Source organism: Balaenoptera physalus (genome assembly GCF_965194825.1).
Source record: "Balaenoptera physalus genome assembly, chromosome: 7".
NCBI lineage: Eukaryota > Metazoa > Chordata > Mammalia > Artiodactyla > Balaenopteridae > Balaenoptera > Balaenoptera physalus.
Genome location: NC_138886.1, coordinates 5,107,596 through 5,124,478, shown reverse-complemented (window position 1 = coordinate 5,124,478; position 16,883 = coordinate 5,107,596). Strand labels below are relative to the sequence as shown.

General features: G+C 54.4%; 1 protein-coding gene across 21 annotated transcripts in view; it reads left to right on the top strand.

Annotated features, from left to right (window-relative positions):
- PRRC2B (proline rich coiled-coil 2B) overlaps positions 1 to 16,883 on the top strand; it is an 87,726-nt gene that overhangs the window by 53,752 nt on the left and 17,091 nt on the right. For 13 of the 21 annotated variants that reach the window (XM_082468078.1, XM_082468082.1, XM_082468072.1 and 10 more), the window contains 8 exons: positions 1,265 to 1,449; positions 3,936 to 4,131; positions 9,146 to 9,362; positions 9,986 to 12,037; positions 13,403 to 13,599; positions 14,157 to 14,302; positions 14,890 to 15,031; positions 16,566 to 16,651. In XM_082468078.1, coding sequence (XP_082324204.1) covers positions 1,265 to 1,449; positions 3,936 to 4,131; positions 9,146 to 9,362; positions 9,986 to 12,037; positions 13,403 to 13,599; positions 14,157 to 14,302; positions 14,890 to 15,031; positions 16,566 to 16,651 — 3,221 coding nt within the window. The remainder of the gene's footprint in view (positions 1 to 1,264; positions 1,450 to 3,935; positions 4,132 to 9,145; positions 9,363 to 9,985; positions 12,038 to 13,402; positions 13,600 to 14,156; positions 14,303 to 14,889; positions 15,032 to 16,565; positions 16,652 to 16,883) is intronic. The other 8 variants (XM_082468084.1, XM_082468083.1, XM_082468074.1 and 5 more) reach the window with 2 other exon arrangements.

The following is a 16,883-nucleotide window of genomic DNA, read 5'->3' as shown; positions in this document are numbered from 1 at the left end:
GCCGCCGGGTTTGTCATTGCCGGTGTTACCGCCCTGCTCGACTGAAGTCGCAGGTGCTGGAGGAGTTCAGCAGGAGCCGGGATCTCTCTCGGGACGTTGAAAGAAGCCCGCCTGCTTGTTAGCGTACCTTTTCCCTGACAGCTGTTCTAAGAGGAGTGGGTCACGCGGCTGCGCAAGAGACGCTGAACAGCGTTAGGTGGTGGAGGGTGTCTCTTGCTGCAGTTTTAAAGAATGTAATCAGCTGTGTTTTTTGTGACTTTCTTGAATCAACTAAAACCAACTCTCTTAAGTAGAGAAGGGCCTGGTGTTAGTTTCAGTCGCTGAGAGCTTCTCAGATGGAGGTCTTATTGGTGATACGATGGTCATCAGTGCCCTTCTGGCTGAGGAACTCAGAGAAATCGACCCTTGTCCTCCTGTAAATCAATGTCCTGTCACTGAAGTCTGAGCGAAGCCTGGGCCCAGTGTCAGGGACTCACTGAGGGGGGGGGGGGCAGTGGAGAGTCCAAGAAGTAGATGGCGGGGAGTGAGCTTGGGCCTGAGTGTGGGGTGTGCCCTGAGCCCCTCCGCACCTGCCCTGCCTGTCAGTATTCCTCTGGGACGCTGGGTCCCCAAGGCTTTGCGTTGGCGTTTGTTTGCCTCCTGCAGTAGATTTAAGAGCACAAATGTCAATTATATCTCAATAAAACTGGACAAAAAAAAGAATGCAAAGCTGGGATGGGGCAAGAAAGAAGGGAATTTCAGGGAGAACAGTGATACGGGAGACTGTGGTGAGCATTTACTTCTTGTCAGGCGCTATTTTAAGTGCGTCACGTGGATCGTCTCAGCGAATTAATTCTCCAGAGGCCCGGTGGGGTAGGTGCAGTTGTCGTCCTCGTTGAACAGCTGAGGACACGGGCCAGCGGGGCTGCCTAGCCGGCCGGCTCACACAGCCTTGGGTGGAGGGTGGATGTGGGACTCTCGTTGAGCCCCGGCCGCTCTGATTTACTGGGGTCTGTTTTAACAGAGCTCCTCCCACCCGGAACCACATCCCGGCTCTCCTGCTGACTGTGTGACCTCAGGCGGTTCCTCTGATCTCTCGACCCTTAGGTTTCTCCCCTCTGGAGCAATGACGGTGTGGGGGAGTCCATGAGCTTGTGTGTGGGGAGCATTTAGCACGGTGCCGGGGTTTGAGGACTGCCAACGAGAAAAAGCATCTGCCCTAGACATCGCTCGGCTGAGCTTTTGTGGGCTCACCTGGCCCCTTCTCTGCTTCTTTGTTCCGTAGGCTCCCCTGAGTTCTCTGCCCAGGAAGCCCCCAACACGTTTTCGGAGGAAGCCCCTACAGCCCCTGCAGCTGTGGCTCAGAGCGGCGGCAGTGAGGAGGGGGCCAGGGAGCCTGGGTCCCCTGCGCAGGAGTTCAGCAAGTACCAGAAGTCGCTTCCGCCCAGGTTCCAGCGCCAGCAGCAGCAGGTAAACAGGGGTCGCTTAGCAGGTGTTGTAAACAGACCTGCCCATGGAGTGGCTGTCCCCTCTCCTTTCCCCACGCCCCCTTCCAGTAAAACAAACAATAGAAACCCACCCTCGTGTATGCCAGTCACCAGCAGGGATGCCGGGAGTGAGGGCCTTGGGACGTCAGCCCTGCCTTCAGTTCCTCCAGGTAGTTTACCCTGTGAATGAAAACCCTTGTTGGCAGTTTATGGACCCTGTTGTCTAATGCCGGTAAGGACTGGTTAGTGGTGTCTGAGTGGTTTTTCATCCAGAGCTGCACACCGTGGCCACTCCCTACACCGACAGCGGCCCCACCCTGGGAGCCTCCCAAGGAGTAAGGAAGGCCTGGGAGCTGCTTGGAGAGCTTCCGAGACAGGCGTGTTAGCGTTCGGTTAAGAGCGTGGGTTTGTGGGTTTTGAATCGGACAGCTTTGGGTTCTGGTGCTACTGGTGCAGCTTATTCAGCTGTGTGTGGCCTTGGGCAGGTCAGTGTAAAGCAGAAGGAATGAGTCCCTGCCTCTCGGCATGGCGCTGAGGGTTCTGTGATGCCTGTAAACTGGTTCATCGGTGTGATCAATATCATCTTTAACGGCACTCCATAAATCTTAAAAAGGACCTGCTCTTTGCTCTGAGGAAGATCATATGGGTAATGGTTGTAATCCCAGCAGTCTCTTACAGGTCTGGTGATCTTGCTGAGCTGGAACCACTCATTGGCAGTTGTTTGTCTTACAGGCGTAATCAGTGAAGCTTATTACTGATGAACAACGCATTTTGGTGGGAAACTGAGATCATGCATGGACGTTACTTAGTTCAGCAGCTAGGTGTGCAGTAAATTATTGTTAATAATCAAAAAAGTTTCAGAACGTGGGTACCCTGGAGACACAGGTCAAAGTCTCCGCCTTTCCCCAGAATCTCTTTTAGTTGCCTTTAAAACGTTCACCCCAGACCCTACTTTCCTTGGGCTCCTAGGAAGCATTCCAGAAGCTCCCCACGTCCTGTGCTCTAAACAGTGAGTTACATTCATTGCGCTTTTGTAGCGTTGTACTGTGAGCAGGCACTGTGCGGTTTACTCCCGGGCTTGGTGAAGAATTACTGCTGACTGGAGAGATCTCTGGAGTAACGCGAGCCAGACACAGTAGTAACGGTTGCTCTGGGTAACTCTTCTGGGGGTGGGCAGTGACAGGTAACTCCGTCCTTAAGACTAGAAAGAAGTCTGACGTGTCAGAGCAGCCTGAAGGAGTCTGGCAAACAGACTGTCTGGTCAGCTGCCCTGGGGACCTGGGGTCTAGACGGGAGGAGGAGCTGTGGGCAGAGACCGGGGGCGTCCTGCTTACTGAGTTCTGAGTGCTCCTAAGCAGTGCCCTGAGCCCTGGCGAGCCTTCCAGGGAATCCAGCCCAGGCTGGGATTGTGCCAGCCGGCTGGCAGGAAAGGGTGTGTCCTCCTTGTCTGACTCTGCACCTGCATCCTGCCAGAATGCTGGTTCGGGATGCAGTTGTGAGGGCAGCCCTGGAGGTCACTGGAGCCGTGGAGCAGTGTCTGAAATGAAGCCTCACTGGGTCCAGGTTCTTGATTTTTAAAACTCTAGTGATGCTTTACGTGTGTCCTTCTGTGCAGTGAATTTTCTTCCTACCAAGTCTGGTGGTAGAGGTGAGGGTACTGCAGTGAACTTGGCATGTAGTCTCTTGGTTTAGGGAGGGAAACAACCAACAACAGAGTTACACAGGAGAAGCCGCAGTGCTGTGGGAGCCGAGGACAGGGGACCTGATCTTACCTCAGGAACTGTGGCGGGTTCGCAGAGGCGCAGTGCTCTTTAAGCCAAAACCTGAAGGATGGGTAGGGGTGAGCGGGTTTGGGGCTGGAGGGAACAGAGGGCCCAGCGTGTTTCCAAGGCCGGAAGCAGGCGGGCGGGCGGGCAGGCGTGTGGAGTGGAGGGCCGGGGCAGTCGTGGGAGGCGCTGCTGGAGAGGCGGATGGGGCAGCACCCGCAGGGCCCTGTAGGTCGTGTGACGCCCTGTCGGACTTGGGCTGTTAGAGGCAGAGCTGTGGAGGACCCTTGAAGGCTCCTGATGTGGTCAGGGCGTCGGAGTGAGGAGGGTGGGTTGAAGGGACAGAAGGAGGGGAGGAGGAGGAGTGTCGTCTGGTGGCGGTTGCAGACGGGGAGATACGCCCTGGGAGCTGTGCTGGTCACGTGTCGGCTCCAGGAGAGCGTTTGATCTAAATGAAAGCCCCGTCTGCAGAGGCGCCTCAGGGCCCAGTTGTGACGATGGCATGACTGTCCTGTCCGTCAGTCCTGGGAGACAGCCAGAACCTGAAGGCTGTCATGCCCGGGGGCCTCCCCTCTGTGGTCTTCTGTTCTGGGTGGGTCGTCTCTGCCGCCTGACGGAAAGCTGGAAGAGCGTGTGTGCGCGCGCACGCACAGCCTCTCTGCCCCGCGGCGCCTGTCCAACCGGGTCTCTCTCGCCTGGTCAGGAGCAGCTGTACAAGATGCAGCACTGGCAGCCGGTGTGCCCTCCGCCGTCCCACCCGCAGCGCACCTTCTACCCGCACCAGCCTCAGGTGCTGGGCTTCGACCCCAGGTGGATGGTGATGCCTCCCTACGTGGACCCACGGATCCCGCCCACGCGGACCCCGGTGGATTTCTATCCCTCAGCCCTGCATCCCTCGGGTGAGCACTGTGGTCCCGTGGGCCATCCCTGTGGAGCTCAGCACAGTGTGGTGTTTCAGGGTATTGCCTTGGGGGGTAGACAGACCCACCTGGATTCCAGTCTGACCTCTTTGCAGGTCACATATCCAGTCTGAGTTTTACTTCCCAAAATGAGGGTATGATAGTACCTCGCACAAAGAATTGTCAGGAAGAGACCTTAAGATTATGCATTGTAAATTGCTTTAATTAATTTTTACATCTCTGCTATGTTGTTTTGTCCGTCTTTCCATTCTTTAATGTTCTTTGTGTTTTCTCTTTTTTTCCTTGATTAGTCTTTCCCAAGGTTTGTCTAATGCCTTTTTTTTTTTTTTTAAATAAATGTATGTATTTATTTTTGGTTGCATTGTGTCTTCGTTGCGGCATGCAGGGTTTCTCTAGTTGGTGGCGAGCAGGGGTACTCTTTGTTGTGATGTGCAGGCTTCTCACTGCGGTGGCTTCTCTTGTCGCGGGCTCTAGGCGTGCAGGCTTCAAGTAGTTGTGGTTTGCGGGCTCTAGAGCTCAGACTCAGTAGTTGTGGCGCACGGGCTTCAGTAGTTGTGGTGTGTGGGCTCACTAGTTGTGGCGCACAGGCTTAGTTGCTCCGTGGCACGTGGGATCTTCCCGGACCAGGGGTCGAACCTGTGTCCCCTGAATTGGCAGGTGGATACTTAACCACTGCGCCACCAGTGAGGTCCTAATGCCATGTTTTTAATGCTGTTTTTTTTTTTAATAAACTGAATTTATTTTTAATTTTTTAATTTTTATTTTTTGGTTGCACCAGGTCTTAGTTGTAGCATGCGGGCTCCTTAGTTGTGGCATGCAGACTCTTAGTTGCGGCATGCGTGTGGGATCTAGTTCCCTGACCAGGGATCGAACCCAGGTCCCCTGCATTGGGAGTGTGGAGTCTTAACCTCTGCGCCACCAGGGAAGTCCCTTTAAAGCTATTTTTAAAAAGCATCTTTTGGATTTCTTAATTCCTGTATTTTATTTGGTTTTTATTTCATTAACGTCTGCTTTTTTTCCCCCCCTCATTATTTCCATTGAAAGTATTTTGTTCTTTTTCTATCTGGTTATGTTGATGAGCTCATTAGTTTGACTTTTCTCATGTATTTAAGTCTCACCTGAGCTATGAGCCTCTATGAGTTTTAAGATACATTTTTATTATTGTACAGTTCTAAATGTTAGTCTGATTTTATCCTTTTTGAGTGATTTTTTATGGTATGTTGTAAAATTTCCAAATGTAAAGTTTTGATACCATCTTTATGGTGTTAAGTTCTAACGTGGCTGCCTCGTGGTCAGGTAACGTGGTCTGTGTGATATAGACCAGCGGTCACAAACTTTTTCTGTTAATGCCAGATAATAAATATCTCAGGCTTTGAACCGCTACTTAGTGTTGCTGTTGTAGCAAAAGCAGCTGTAGAACCGCTACTTAGTGTTGCTGTTGCAGCAAAAGCAGCTGTAGACGACAGTGAGTGAGTGGGTGTGGTTGCTTTCCAGCAGAACTCTGTTTTTAGAAGAAGTGGCAGGTCGAATTTCACTCAAGGGCTTGAGAAGAATGTATTCTGCAATTGGACGCGGTCCATGACATCGTGCTTGCTAATTGCGCTGTACAAATATCTGTATCATCACAATGTTTTATCCCCTTGTTCAGTTACTAAGAGGTGTGTGAACATTTCCCACCATGATGTGGATTTTGGCAAATCTTGTAAACCTGTCAGTTTTTGCTTTATCTGTCTGGAAGCCGTACTTCGTCTTGTTCCTTTTATCTTCTTACAGCACCTTTGTTATCATTAGCTGTGCTTTCTACCTTTAATGTCTACTTTACCTGGTAATCATTTTATTCCAGTTTTCTTTTGATTAGTATTTATGTGGTATCTTTTTCCCCCAACTTTTTACCATCAGGCCTCTCTGAGCCCTTTTTGGAGGAGAATATCTTTGTACGTGTAAGATGTGTATGGTTTTACCCACTTTGAAGCTCTGTGACTTCAGTTGCCGAAGTTGTTCCCTTTTGATTTATTGGGATTATTATGTTCAGATTTCCTGCTCTCCTATTTTATGCTTTCTGTTTATCCCTCTTTTCTATGCTTTTCTTTTTCTTTCTTCTTTTTTTGGTGGCAAGTTTTCCTATTCTTTTTGTTTGTTTTCCTTCTACATTCTATTTCTACTGTGTGAATGGTTACATTAAATTCTAACATGCACCCTTGACTCCGCAAACGGCTATTCAATATCTTTACCCTGAACCTGAGCTCTAACTACCTCCTCATCAGTCTTGTTATTTTTGCCTGGAATTTTAGTTCCACCTTGTTTTATGCCCACCAATAGCTGATGCCCATCAGCTATTATTTGTTGTTTTATTTGACCTGTTCTTGTTCAGATTTGCCTGTATGTTTACTAGTTTCTTTGCTGCTTATCCTTCCATCTGGGTTCCATTTATTTCTTCATGAAGTACATTCTCTCCAGGTCTTCAGGAAAATTGTTTTGGCAGTAGATAGTCTTCGCCTGAGAAAGTCTTGATGTCACTCTTTCCTCTTGAATGATAGTGTAGCTGGGTATAGAACTCGAGGTTGGCAGTTACTTTCTTTTAGTACTGTGAAGATAGTATTCCTTGTTTTCTGGCTCGTGTGTCTGATTCGTGTCTGGGTAATCTACTGTTTTCTTTCTGGCTGCTTTTAAGATCTTCTCTTTGTCTTTGGTCTCCTGTAGTTCCTTCTCAGTATGCTGTGTCTGGGTATATATCTATATCTATCCTTACCTTATTCTGCTTAGAACTCACAGTGCTCAAATCTAAGGATGTATGTCTTTCATCACTTCTGGAAAATTCTCTTCTAATTACCATGTCAGATGTTGCTTTTTCCTCATTCTTTATATCCTTTCTTCCTAGGTCGCCCGCTTAGATTATTTTGTGCCTTCTCATTCTGCCTTCCAAGTCTCTTAGATATATGAGAGAGCTAACCTCTGTGGGGCCTGCTGGGAAAATCCTTCAGCTATTTTCCTATTCTCTTTTCTCTCCAACTGTGTCTGATCTGCTCTTTTTTTTTTTTTTTTTTTTTACTGTCCAGTGAGTTTTTAATTTCAGTGATTCTATTTTTATTACTAGAATTTGTTCCTCAAATCTATCATTTTTTCTTGTCTTATATTTTTCCTAAGTTTTTAATTCCTTCCTTCATGCTTGTAATCATTTAAAACATAATTTTCTAGTGCTTCACGTTTTGATTTGTTACCTGCAGTTCTTGAGGAAGGCGTGTAATCCCGTGGGCTCACCGTGGACTCGTAGTGCATTGTTTTCCACACAGTGTTGTGGTAATTTTGGATTGTGAGTTCATTTTCAGCAGAGCTTTATTTATCATGGGGATCTAGTATAGCTTGGTTTGAGGGTATATCCCTCCAGTGTGGTTTTATGTTTTCTTCCGCCAGCCTAGAACTACCCTTTATTTTAACTCAGGAAGTTTCTGGAACATTCTAGGGGTATAAATCTGAACTTCACCCTCCTGCCCCCAAACCTGCATGAAAGCTGGCATGTGGCTATGAACTCCTCATGGAGGACTGTTTTCCCTACCCTAGCCCAGGCCAAGACACAAATTCAGTCATCTCCCTGTACTAAAGAGCATATATTTTTCTGATCCACCTTTTAATTGAGGGCATAGCCCTTTGAGGGTCTTTGTTTAAGCAGCATCCCAGCTGCAGCTCTCTGCCTTGTGCGGAAAAGCCCCGTCTCCTGTTCTGGGGGGGCATTTAGGAGCATGCCCGTAGGTTACTAAATCTGATAGATGTGTCCCTGGCTCCCCTCTAGGGAGCACCAGCTCGTGGCTGTGGCCGTGGCTGTGGTTTCAGCTCCCTGGGGGTTTCCCGGTTTTGGGGGAACGGAGCTCTGCGAGTGAAATGTTTAATGTGTTTTGTCCAGCATTTTTGTGACAGGAGGTTTTTTCAGGTAATATGAGCTGCCATATTGCCAAAAATAGGTCCGTGTACGGTGTGGAGCAGCTCCGCACACCTTGTAATCAGTACTTAATAAATGGTGTGTAATTCTAGGATTCCAGAGAGGGTCCCCACCACCACCTGACTCATACTAACTGTGTGCTGGAGTCACGTATTGATAGCATTGGAACAGAGCACTCCACAGCTAAAAGAAAGCTTAAAGCCGTTGGCCTAATGCCGAGCCATTTTCCTGGTCAGATTATCTCAAAAGATGGGCACAAAAACACTGGGGGCCAATAATTAGCTTTGCGAAGTATTTGAAAAATCAGATCTTCTCTTCACCACAGAATCTGGCCCCGTGAGAGACCTTTAATGTCGTCTGCAGCCGCCCAGCCCCCTTGTTTGGTAGACGTGGACAGAGGGGCCCGGGGAGGGCGGGGGTGCCATTTCCCCGACTGGTTTATATCTGGTAGGACCGAGACGTCAGCATGCCCCAGTCTCCTCGGGCCAGCTGACAGTTTAGTGTCATTTGTGTATCCCCCACTGCCCTTCCATGTACAAAATGTGGAGTGTTACTGTCGAGCTTAGGGGTAGACATAAAAGGAGCTAAAGCCCCAGTCCTTTTCCGAATCTTCTTGCAGGGGGTTGGAAGCAGGGAGACGCTGGCTCCGTGTTGCACGTAGGCTCCCTGGAGCGTAGCTCGTCTTCCTTGTGTCCGTGCAGAAGACCTTCAGGCATCTTGCGTTGCTGACTGGCTGGCCCCGCTAGCCTTCCGCTGACACCCATGAGCTCTCCCGTTTGATGGCTCCAGTTTCCATTTGCCAGTTTTTTATAGCCTTCAACACAGGGGCTCTTCATCCGGGAACTAGGATTGGACCTCAGAGGTCTTTAAACAGGCCTTTCAGATTGCATGCGTGCGTGCCTTCAGAGGTTCTGTGATCAGAAAGATGGGACCTCAGTGATGTTAAGCAGGTGGGGTGCTGTGTCCATGTGATAGTTGGGGCAGCTTGTCTCCTTTGGGCCTGTGGTTGACCCATGGCTTGCTAAACGAGGTGACTGATTGGTTCTTTGCCTTCTTCAGGATTGATGAAACCCATGATGGCCCAAGATTCTCTCAGTGGAACTGGCTGTCGCTCTGAGGATCAGAGCTGTGTGCCCCCACTGCCGGAAAGGAAAGTGACCGCCATCGATGCAGCCCCCGTGTGGAGCCCCGAGGGTTACATGGCGTTGCAGAGCAAGGGCTACTCGCTCCCCCACCCGAAATCCAGTGACACTTTGGCCATGGACATGCATGTCAGGTGAGGCGAAACTTGGTCCTACTGACCTGCAACTGAAGGAGGGGTCTCCAGGTCCTCATTGAGATAGGGCTCTGGGAAGAAGCCCTGTCCCAGGAGATGGTGCCCCCTGGGGAAGGAGAGTGAGCTAAGGATGGCCGGATGCTTTTGTGTGAGAGGCGCTGATGGCAACTGAGGGCCCAGGAGAAATCCTGGCGTCAGTCAGAGGCAAATCCCGCGGAACCTTGGGCAGGGCCGAGGGGTGGGGGCCTCACAGGGCAGGCGGGGCTGAGTGCGTGTGTCGTGGCTCCTTCCTGTGAAAGTAAAGGCGAGCTGGCTGTGCTGGCCCAGCGCCCCAGACTCTCCGCGGACGCCCCGGCTCCAGCTTGTGTGAACCAGAGGATCCCCGGCTGCTCGCTGAGTCCACCGGCCACTGACTTCTTCACTCTCTGGACTCCAGGGGCCGCCACCAGCCCATGGCCCAGCATCTCTGAGACCTGTTTAAAGATAGAGCGAATGTTGGTGCCTATGTTTTTTTCTTTTTCTTTTTTTTTTAAATTTTTCTTTTTAAAACTAAACTGTGTTCAGCATGGAACCCAGGAACCAGGCTCCAATCACATTGACTGATTTTTCTGGTTCCTTTTCAGGAATGAAAGCTCTTACTCTGCCTCACCTGGAAGGTCAGGGGGCGTAAGTGCCCGGCGCAATCTCCTTGAGGAGAGAGGGGAGGAGTACTTGAGTGCTTTTGACAAGAAGGCCCCAGCAGACTTTGACAGCTGTGTCTCTTCTCAAAGAATAGGCCAGGAGCTTTTGTTTCCACCCCAAGAAAATGTTCAGGAAGCAGGCGCACCTGGGAGTCACACCCCAAATCTCAGGTGTTCCACACTGGAGCCCGACTTTGCCCCGGCTGAGAAAAAACCAGAGTATAGTGATTGGGACGTGAGCCGCCAGCCGAAGGCCGCCGACCCAGACACCAGGGTCGAGAAGGAGGCGCCCCAGGAGGAACTGTCCTTCAGCGTCTCCTCCTGGGAGAAGGAAGGCAGCCCCGGCAGACAGCCGGCCCTGGAGCCCGCGTGGACGCCAGAAGCCCGGGGCGCCGGCAGCCAGCACCCTGAGCAGACCAGCAGGACCCGGAGGTCCGGCCCCATCAAGAAGCCCGTCCTGAAGGCCCTCAAGGTGGAAGACAAGGAGAAGGAGCTCGACAAGGTGAAGCCGGAGCTGGGAGAGGGGAGCGCCCGCCCGGCTCGGGAGACGGGGCCCGTTTGCGAGACGGCCGAGGACCAAGACCAAGAGAACGACCCCGCGCTGGCCAACGTGGCCCCGGCTGCCTCGGAGGACCAGGGCTCGGCCCGTGCTGCCTTGGGCCGCGGGGCCAGCCGGCCGGCGGAGGATGACAAGCCCGTCGGGGCCCGGGAGGCCAGCCCCACACCCGCTACCAAGAGGAATAACTGGATCTTTATTGACGAGGAGCAGGCCTTTGGGGGCCGGGGGCAGGCCCGGGGCCGCGGCCGCGGGTTCCGAGAGTTCACTTTCCGCGGGCGGCCCGCGGGCGGCGGCCTCTGTGGCGGGGGCGTCCTTGGGGCGCGGGGCCTCTACGGCGGCAGCCAGAGGAGCGGCCGCGGCCGGGGACCACGAGAGTTCGGGCTGGCAGATGACTTCCCCCGGGCCAAGCCCCGGCGGAGGATCGCCAGCGAGACCCACAGCGAGGGCTCTGAGTACGAGGAGCTTCCCAAGCGGCGGCGGCAGCGGGGCGCCGAGACCGGGGACGAGGGCGCGCTCCCGGAGAGAGAGGAGGCCGCCGGGAGGAAGGGCGACTTCAGGGAGTCCTGGCGGTCCGGCAGGATGTACCCCGAGGACCACGGCGGGCCAGAGGCCAAGAACCGAGGCCCGCGGGCCTTCGGGCGCGCCCTCCCCCCGCGGCTGAGCAACTGCGCATATGGCCGGAGAACCTTCGCGGCCAAGGAGGCGGCCCCCTGGCCGAGCCGGGGTCTGGGCGCCTCCTGGCAGGAGTCCGGCCCCCCCGACACGTGCGGGGCCCGGCGGCCCTCAGACAGAGACTACATCCCGGACACCTACAGACACCCCGACGCCTTGGGCACCCGGGGCTTCGAGGATGGCCGTGTGGAGGACAAGAGGGCCTTCTTCCAAGATGACCACGCGGCAGATTCCGAAAATGCCGAGAACCGGCCCTTCAGGAGAAGACGGCCCCCGCGCCAGGACAAGCCCCCCCGCTTCCGGCGCCTTCGGCAGGAGCGGGAGGCCCTGGGCCTGTGGGGGCCGGAGGATGAGCAGCCCCTGCCGGCGGGCCAGTGGCCGGGCCGGCCCAGACCCTGTCCCGGGGACAGGAGCGGCACCACGGGCCGCAGGTCCCCCGAGCTCGCCTACCAGAACTCCTCGGACCACGCCAACGAGGAGTGGGAGACGGCCTCCGAGAGCAGCGACTTCAGCGAGAGGCGGGAGAGGCGGGACGGGCCCGGGCCCGAGCCTGAGCCCCAGGCCGACGGCCTGCCCGGGGCGAGCGCGGGTGAGAAGAAGGAGCTGGCCAAGCGGAGCTTCTCCGGCCAGAGACCCCTCGTTGACAGACAGAGCCGGAAGCTGGAGCCGGGAGGGTTTGGGGAGAAGTCTGTTAGGCCAGGTGGCGGTGAAACTTCTCCCCGTTATGAGAGCCATCAGAGTGGGACGCCTTTGAAAGCCAAAAGGTAAACCGGAAACAGAGTCCCGGGTTCTTTTTTGTTGCTGTCGTTCTGTTAGCCGGTTGTCCCAGCGGCACTTCATGCATGCGTGTCCCGCCGTGTGTCAGGGCCCCGACTCCTTCCCCCTCGTTGCGCTCCAGGAGGGCGCCCGCCCGCCGAGGCCATTGTACGTGAGCGTCTCCGTCACTGGCTCTCGCGCTGCTGTCTGCTTCTCTTGTGGCGTGCTGTTGCTGCTGCTGCTGTTGTGGCTTCAGAACTAAGACTAGAGTCCCCGCCCCGCTGGCCCCCCTGTGGTGCCCGCCCCCGTCCCTGTCTCATGACTTCAGCCCCCGTGTGTCTCCTCGGAGTACAGCCGAGGGGCCCCCGCCACAGAGGGGCGCTCCCTGTTCACGGCGCCTCGTGAGTACCGGTCAGTCCACCGGACCCCTTGGCTCCGGGCTGCGTCCTCCAGAAACACGTGGGGCATCGCTGGCCTCCTGGCCCCACAGAGATCGCTCTTCCCTGAGTGGCGTTGCTTCTCGACAGTCAAGAGAAGCAGCGCCGCTTTGGAGATTGCCACCTCGGCCTGGTGAGAGCCAGGCGGTAAGCAAAGGGAGTGAGCTGCCCGAGGCCTGGTGAGCACCTCTCGTTTGGAATTAGAGGCTTTGGTCGGGGGGGATGATCGGTGCTCAGTGTCGGCTCCGTGCCCGAGCCTGGCCCGGAATCAGGGCAAGGGCAGACGCTGTGCAGCCTGCATTCCTCGTCGTGCACAGGCCACGCCCCAGCGTGCTGAGGAAGACGGCTTCCCGCCTCCCAGCCTCCTTAGAATTCAGGGCACCGAAGCCTGGCCTGTAATTAATCCGTACCCCCGAAGAAGGAACCACAGAAGAATGCGGGTTCTTTTAGGTGTCCGTCTAGACTAGCTTTCTAGGCCCCAGATGCCAAGACTTGGCTTTGCTTCTGATTTCTACCCCAGTAACTGGGCTGGCAGTAGGGCGGGGCCTGGGCTCCTCTCTGGTCAGTCTTACGAGAGGAGCAGAGAGTTCTGCAGCCCCGTTCTAAGCATTCCCCCTTCTCTCTCTCCTTTCTGTAGCCCTACTGGGTTTGGCACACAGTGGGAAAGAACAGAAGTGTCAGCCCTGGGAAGGGGTTGGAGAGAGAGCAGTGTTCCCGTGGGCTCTGCCGTAGCAGTGCTGCTGGGGCAGCCTCCACACGGGCTTGCAGAGCGCGCTGCCGCCAGCACGCGGCCTCTGCTGCACGGAGGGGACGCTGAGAGGAAGTGACAAAGATCAGGGCGCTGCGCTTGTGTGCGTGCATGTGCGGTTTTTCCTTCTCTCTCCTTCCCCAGCCGCTGGTTCCTTCTGAGCTAACGAGGTCCTCCTTCCTTTATAGGTCCCCGGATGACACCTTGCCTGGAGGTCTTGGCTGCAGCAGTGGGAGCGGCCACTACACGCTGGAGCGGGCAGCCCACGCCACCTCTGACATCCCCGAAGCCTCCTGTGAGAAGGCAGAGAAGGAGGCCCAGCTGGCTGCCCAGAGGGCAGGCGAACAGGGAGAGACCATGAAACCGTTTGACCTGAACTATGGAAGTGAGTGTCACCTCACATCTTCAGGGGAAGAAGAATCCGGGCAAAATGGGGAGCCGTGGCCACCTCTGTGGGTTGCTGAGTTTGCTCTTTCACTGAATATCTTAGCTTCTGGGCACGTACTGGGTTAAGAGCAAAACAGAAAGGATTCCTGCCTTCATGTCGCTCACAACCTTGCTGAACCCCCATAACAGCCCTGCGGTGTCCCAGTTTTAAAGATGGGGAAGCTGAGGCCCAGAGAAGTTGAGTGGTTTGTGCAAGGTCACACAGCTGTTTAGGAGCAGAGCTGGGACTTAAGTGTGTCTGTCTCCGAAGACTCTTTTCTTAACCGTAGCCTCTTTGATTTGAGGTAACACTGTGTTAGAGGGGCCGTGAGAAGGGTGTAGAAATCATAGCTGGGTTTCCTAGACCCTGGTGAATATGCTGAGGCCCAAGCCAGCTAAGAGCCTGGCCTCTGAGCTGAGCCGGTCCTTAGATATCTGGTGCCCGTAGGGTTGGGTTATTCTTGGCTCCCAGTAAATGGAACCACTCACTGTCTTCCCTTGTGAATCTTGGTTCAGATGCCATCGTTGAAAACTGCGGATCCAGCCCCGGAGAGGAGACTGAGGTGGGCTCTGTGGTGGCGGAAGGCTTCATCGAAGTCCTGACCAAGAAGCAGCGCCGTGTGCTGGAGGAAGAGAGGAGAAGGAAGGAGCCAGCCGTGCAGGTCGGGGTGCGACGCGTGGGCGGGGCTGGGGCAGACGGGGGTCTGAATTAGGCCCAAGACAGGAGAGGAAGAAGGCGTGTTTATTAAACATGCGCTGCCTCCCAGGGCCCGCTATCCCTGTGGCTCCATGGCAGTAGATGGTGTTATCCCTGCTCTCCGAGAGGGGGACTGGTCCAGGGTGACACCCGCTGAAACAGGGCCGAGCAGGACGCAGGCCTCCATCAGCCCCGAAGTCCACCCTCCTTCCACTGTGCTCCAGCCTGAGTGGGACGAGACTCATCACCCTGGGAATCACGAGGGTTGGCGACTCTGTACTCAAAACGGAGTCGGGGCCGAGCACTGCTCCCTTGCCCCGCAGTCCCAGGTCACAGCCCACTGGTCGCTTCCAGGGGCGGTTTGGTCGGCACTGCAGTTCCCACGTGGTTGAGGTCTTTGGCTGACGAGTGCTGTAGTGCCGCTGGCTGTAGCGTCAATGGAGCAGTTTCCGGGGGTGTGGTTCTGGCGCCTGGGATAGTCTTCCTGGGGAGAGCTTGTTACCCTTCATGTCTGAGGTCGAGGCCGGACCGCATCACCTTTCTTCTCCTTAGGTACCTGTCAAAGGCCGAAGTCTTTCCTCTCGTATTCCTCCTCGGTTTGCGAAAAAGCAGAACCACCTGTGCCTGGAGCAAGGTGATGGAACTGTGCCTGGCAGTAGCCTGGGCACCGAGATCTGGGAGAGCAGCGGCCAGGGTAAGAGCTCGGGGTCTGGGCTCAGCCGCGCGGCCCACGGCCGCCTCACGGGCTCGGGGCCTCTCATGAGGGAGCGTCCTGCTTTGGGGCCGTGAACGCAGACGGAGCGTTACCTGTTCCCTGGCTTCCTCTGCTGGGTCAGCGCGATGGATGCCACGTTAGCACCACGTGCTGCTGCAGCCTCTGAACAGATGTCAGATTTTCCCTGCCTGAAATTTGGTGGAGAGGAGAGCATTCCGTATCCAGTGATGGAAAAGGATGGCCCCCACCCCCGCCCAGCTGAGGTCACTCGGGGAGTTGGCTTGACTCTGCCCACACCGGTTATCCTTTCTTCTTCCCTTGAGGAAGAGCAGCAGACGACTGCTCAGGAGAGCAGGAGTCCAGAAGCTTTCCTGTCTGTGCTGTGTGCTCTTTCTTCAGCAGAAGGAAGTTTCTGTCACCTCCTCCCCAAATGCTGTCTTAGGTTTGAAACCAGGCTAGGGTGGCCCTTACCTTTTAGAAAATTTGTTTCCCTGAAAAAATTTCTTACCCAGTGCTTTTTTTCTGGTAATTTTTCATTTTAAAATACAAAACCATTTTAATTGAGCAGATTCTTCTTGAACGCCTGCTTTCGGCAGGGCCCTGCAGGGTATACAGGGGGAGCTTGGAGAAATCATCCATTTCCAGCTCTTTTATTCCAAGCAGCCGAGGCTTCCAGAGTGAAGTGACAACCCCAGAGCCACGTTACAAACACCCAAGAGCCTAGGTTCTGGACCTGATACTTTCAGTTTTACCTCATGGCCTATCTTCATGTTCCTGGTTAAAACCTTGGTTCCAACACATTGCAAAATAACATTGGGAAATAGTCAACTCTGACTGAAAGTACGATAATTTTTAATAAAATTTTGATCAGTCAGTTTGGTTGTGAGAGTGGTGGGTGTCATGGTATAAATGTCCAAAAATACTTACCCACCGTATTGGTCAAGCAGAGTGGGCTAACTCAGGAATCGCGCTCTCCCTCCAGGATTCTGCAGCATCTCGTTGGCTGCTCAGACCAGGGGTCTGTGGGTGACTTCACAGGGCCCCTGGATCTTAAAAAGAGCATGTGAGGTTTCATGTGCACACACAGGGTCCATGGCTTTTGTTGGGTTCTCAGGGTGGTCTGTGAGCTAATAAAAGTTCAGTAACATCAGCTTGAATTTTTCAGAGACTTGTAGAGGTGCCAACTTGTAGAAATAAATGGTTTATGTGCAAAAAGCTTCACCACAGCAGAGGTAGTGATAGAGCATTCTAACCGGTGTGAGTGAAAAGTTGCTGGTGTGTTTAGTAGAGCACATAGTCAGTGCAATCACGGGAAGCACGTTCACGGAGATCTGCCTGAGGATGTTGGAAAGTCGGGTGAAGGTATCAGACCAGATCCTCTTTCGCTAACGGGTCGATTGCGGTGGGAGTAGGGGCGGTTCAGAGACTTGGGTTTGTGTGAGCTGCGCCTGTGCTTGTTTTTCTGGCTCGGTGGGTCCTCTTCGACGTCCTGACTCTCTGTCTTCCTCCCTAGCAGCCCTCCCCATTCAGGCCTCTACCGGCGACTCCTGGGCCAAAGCCGCCACCGCCTTTGCCGGCACCGAGCCTGGCTCTGCCGAGGTGAGTGGCCGCCGGGCACCAGGCGTGTGCTCACGTCCGCCGCCGTCCCAGAGGCCCGCCCGTGCTCTCCCTGGCCGGGCAGTGAGCCTGGCTCGTCACTGGTCTCCAGTCTTGCGTTCGGATCTGCGGGAGGGGCCTGTGTGGGAGGGAGGAAGAGCGGGGATGGCCAGGGAGCAGCCCCCCTGGGTAGGCGGCATGAGGGCCTCTCCTCGGCATCGGGCGGTGGTCACAA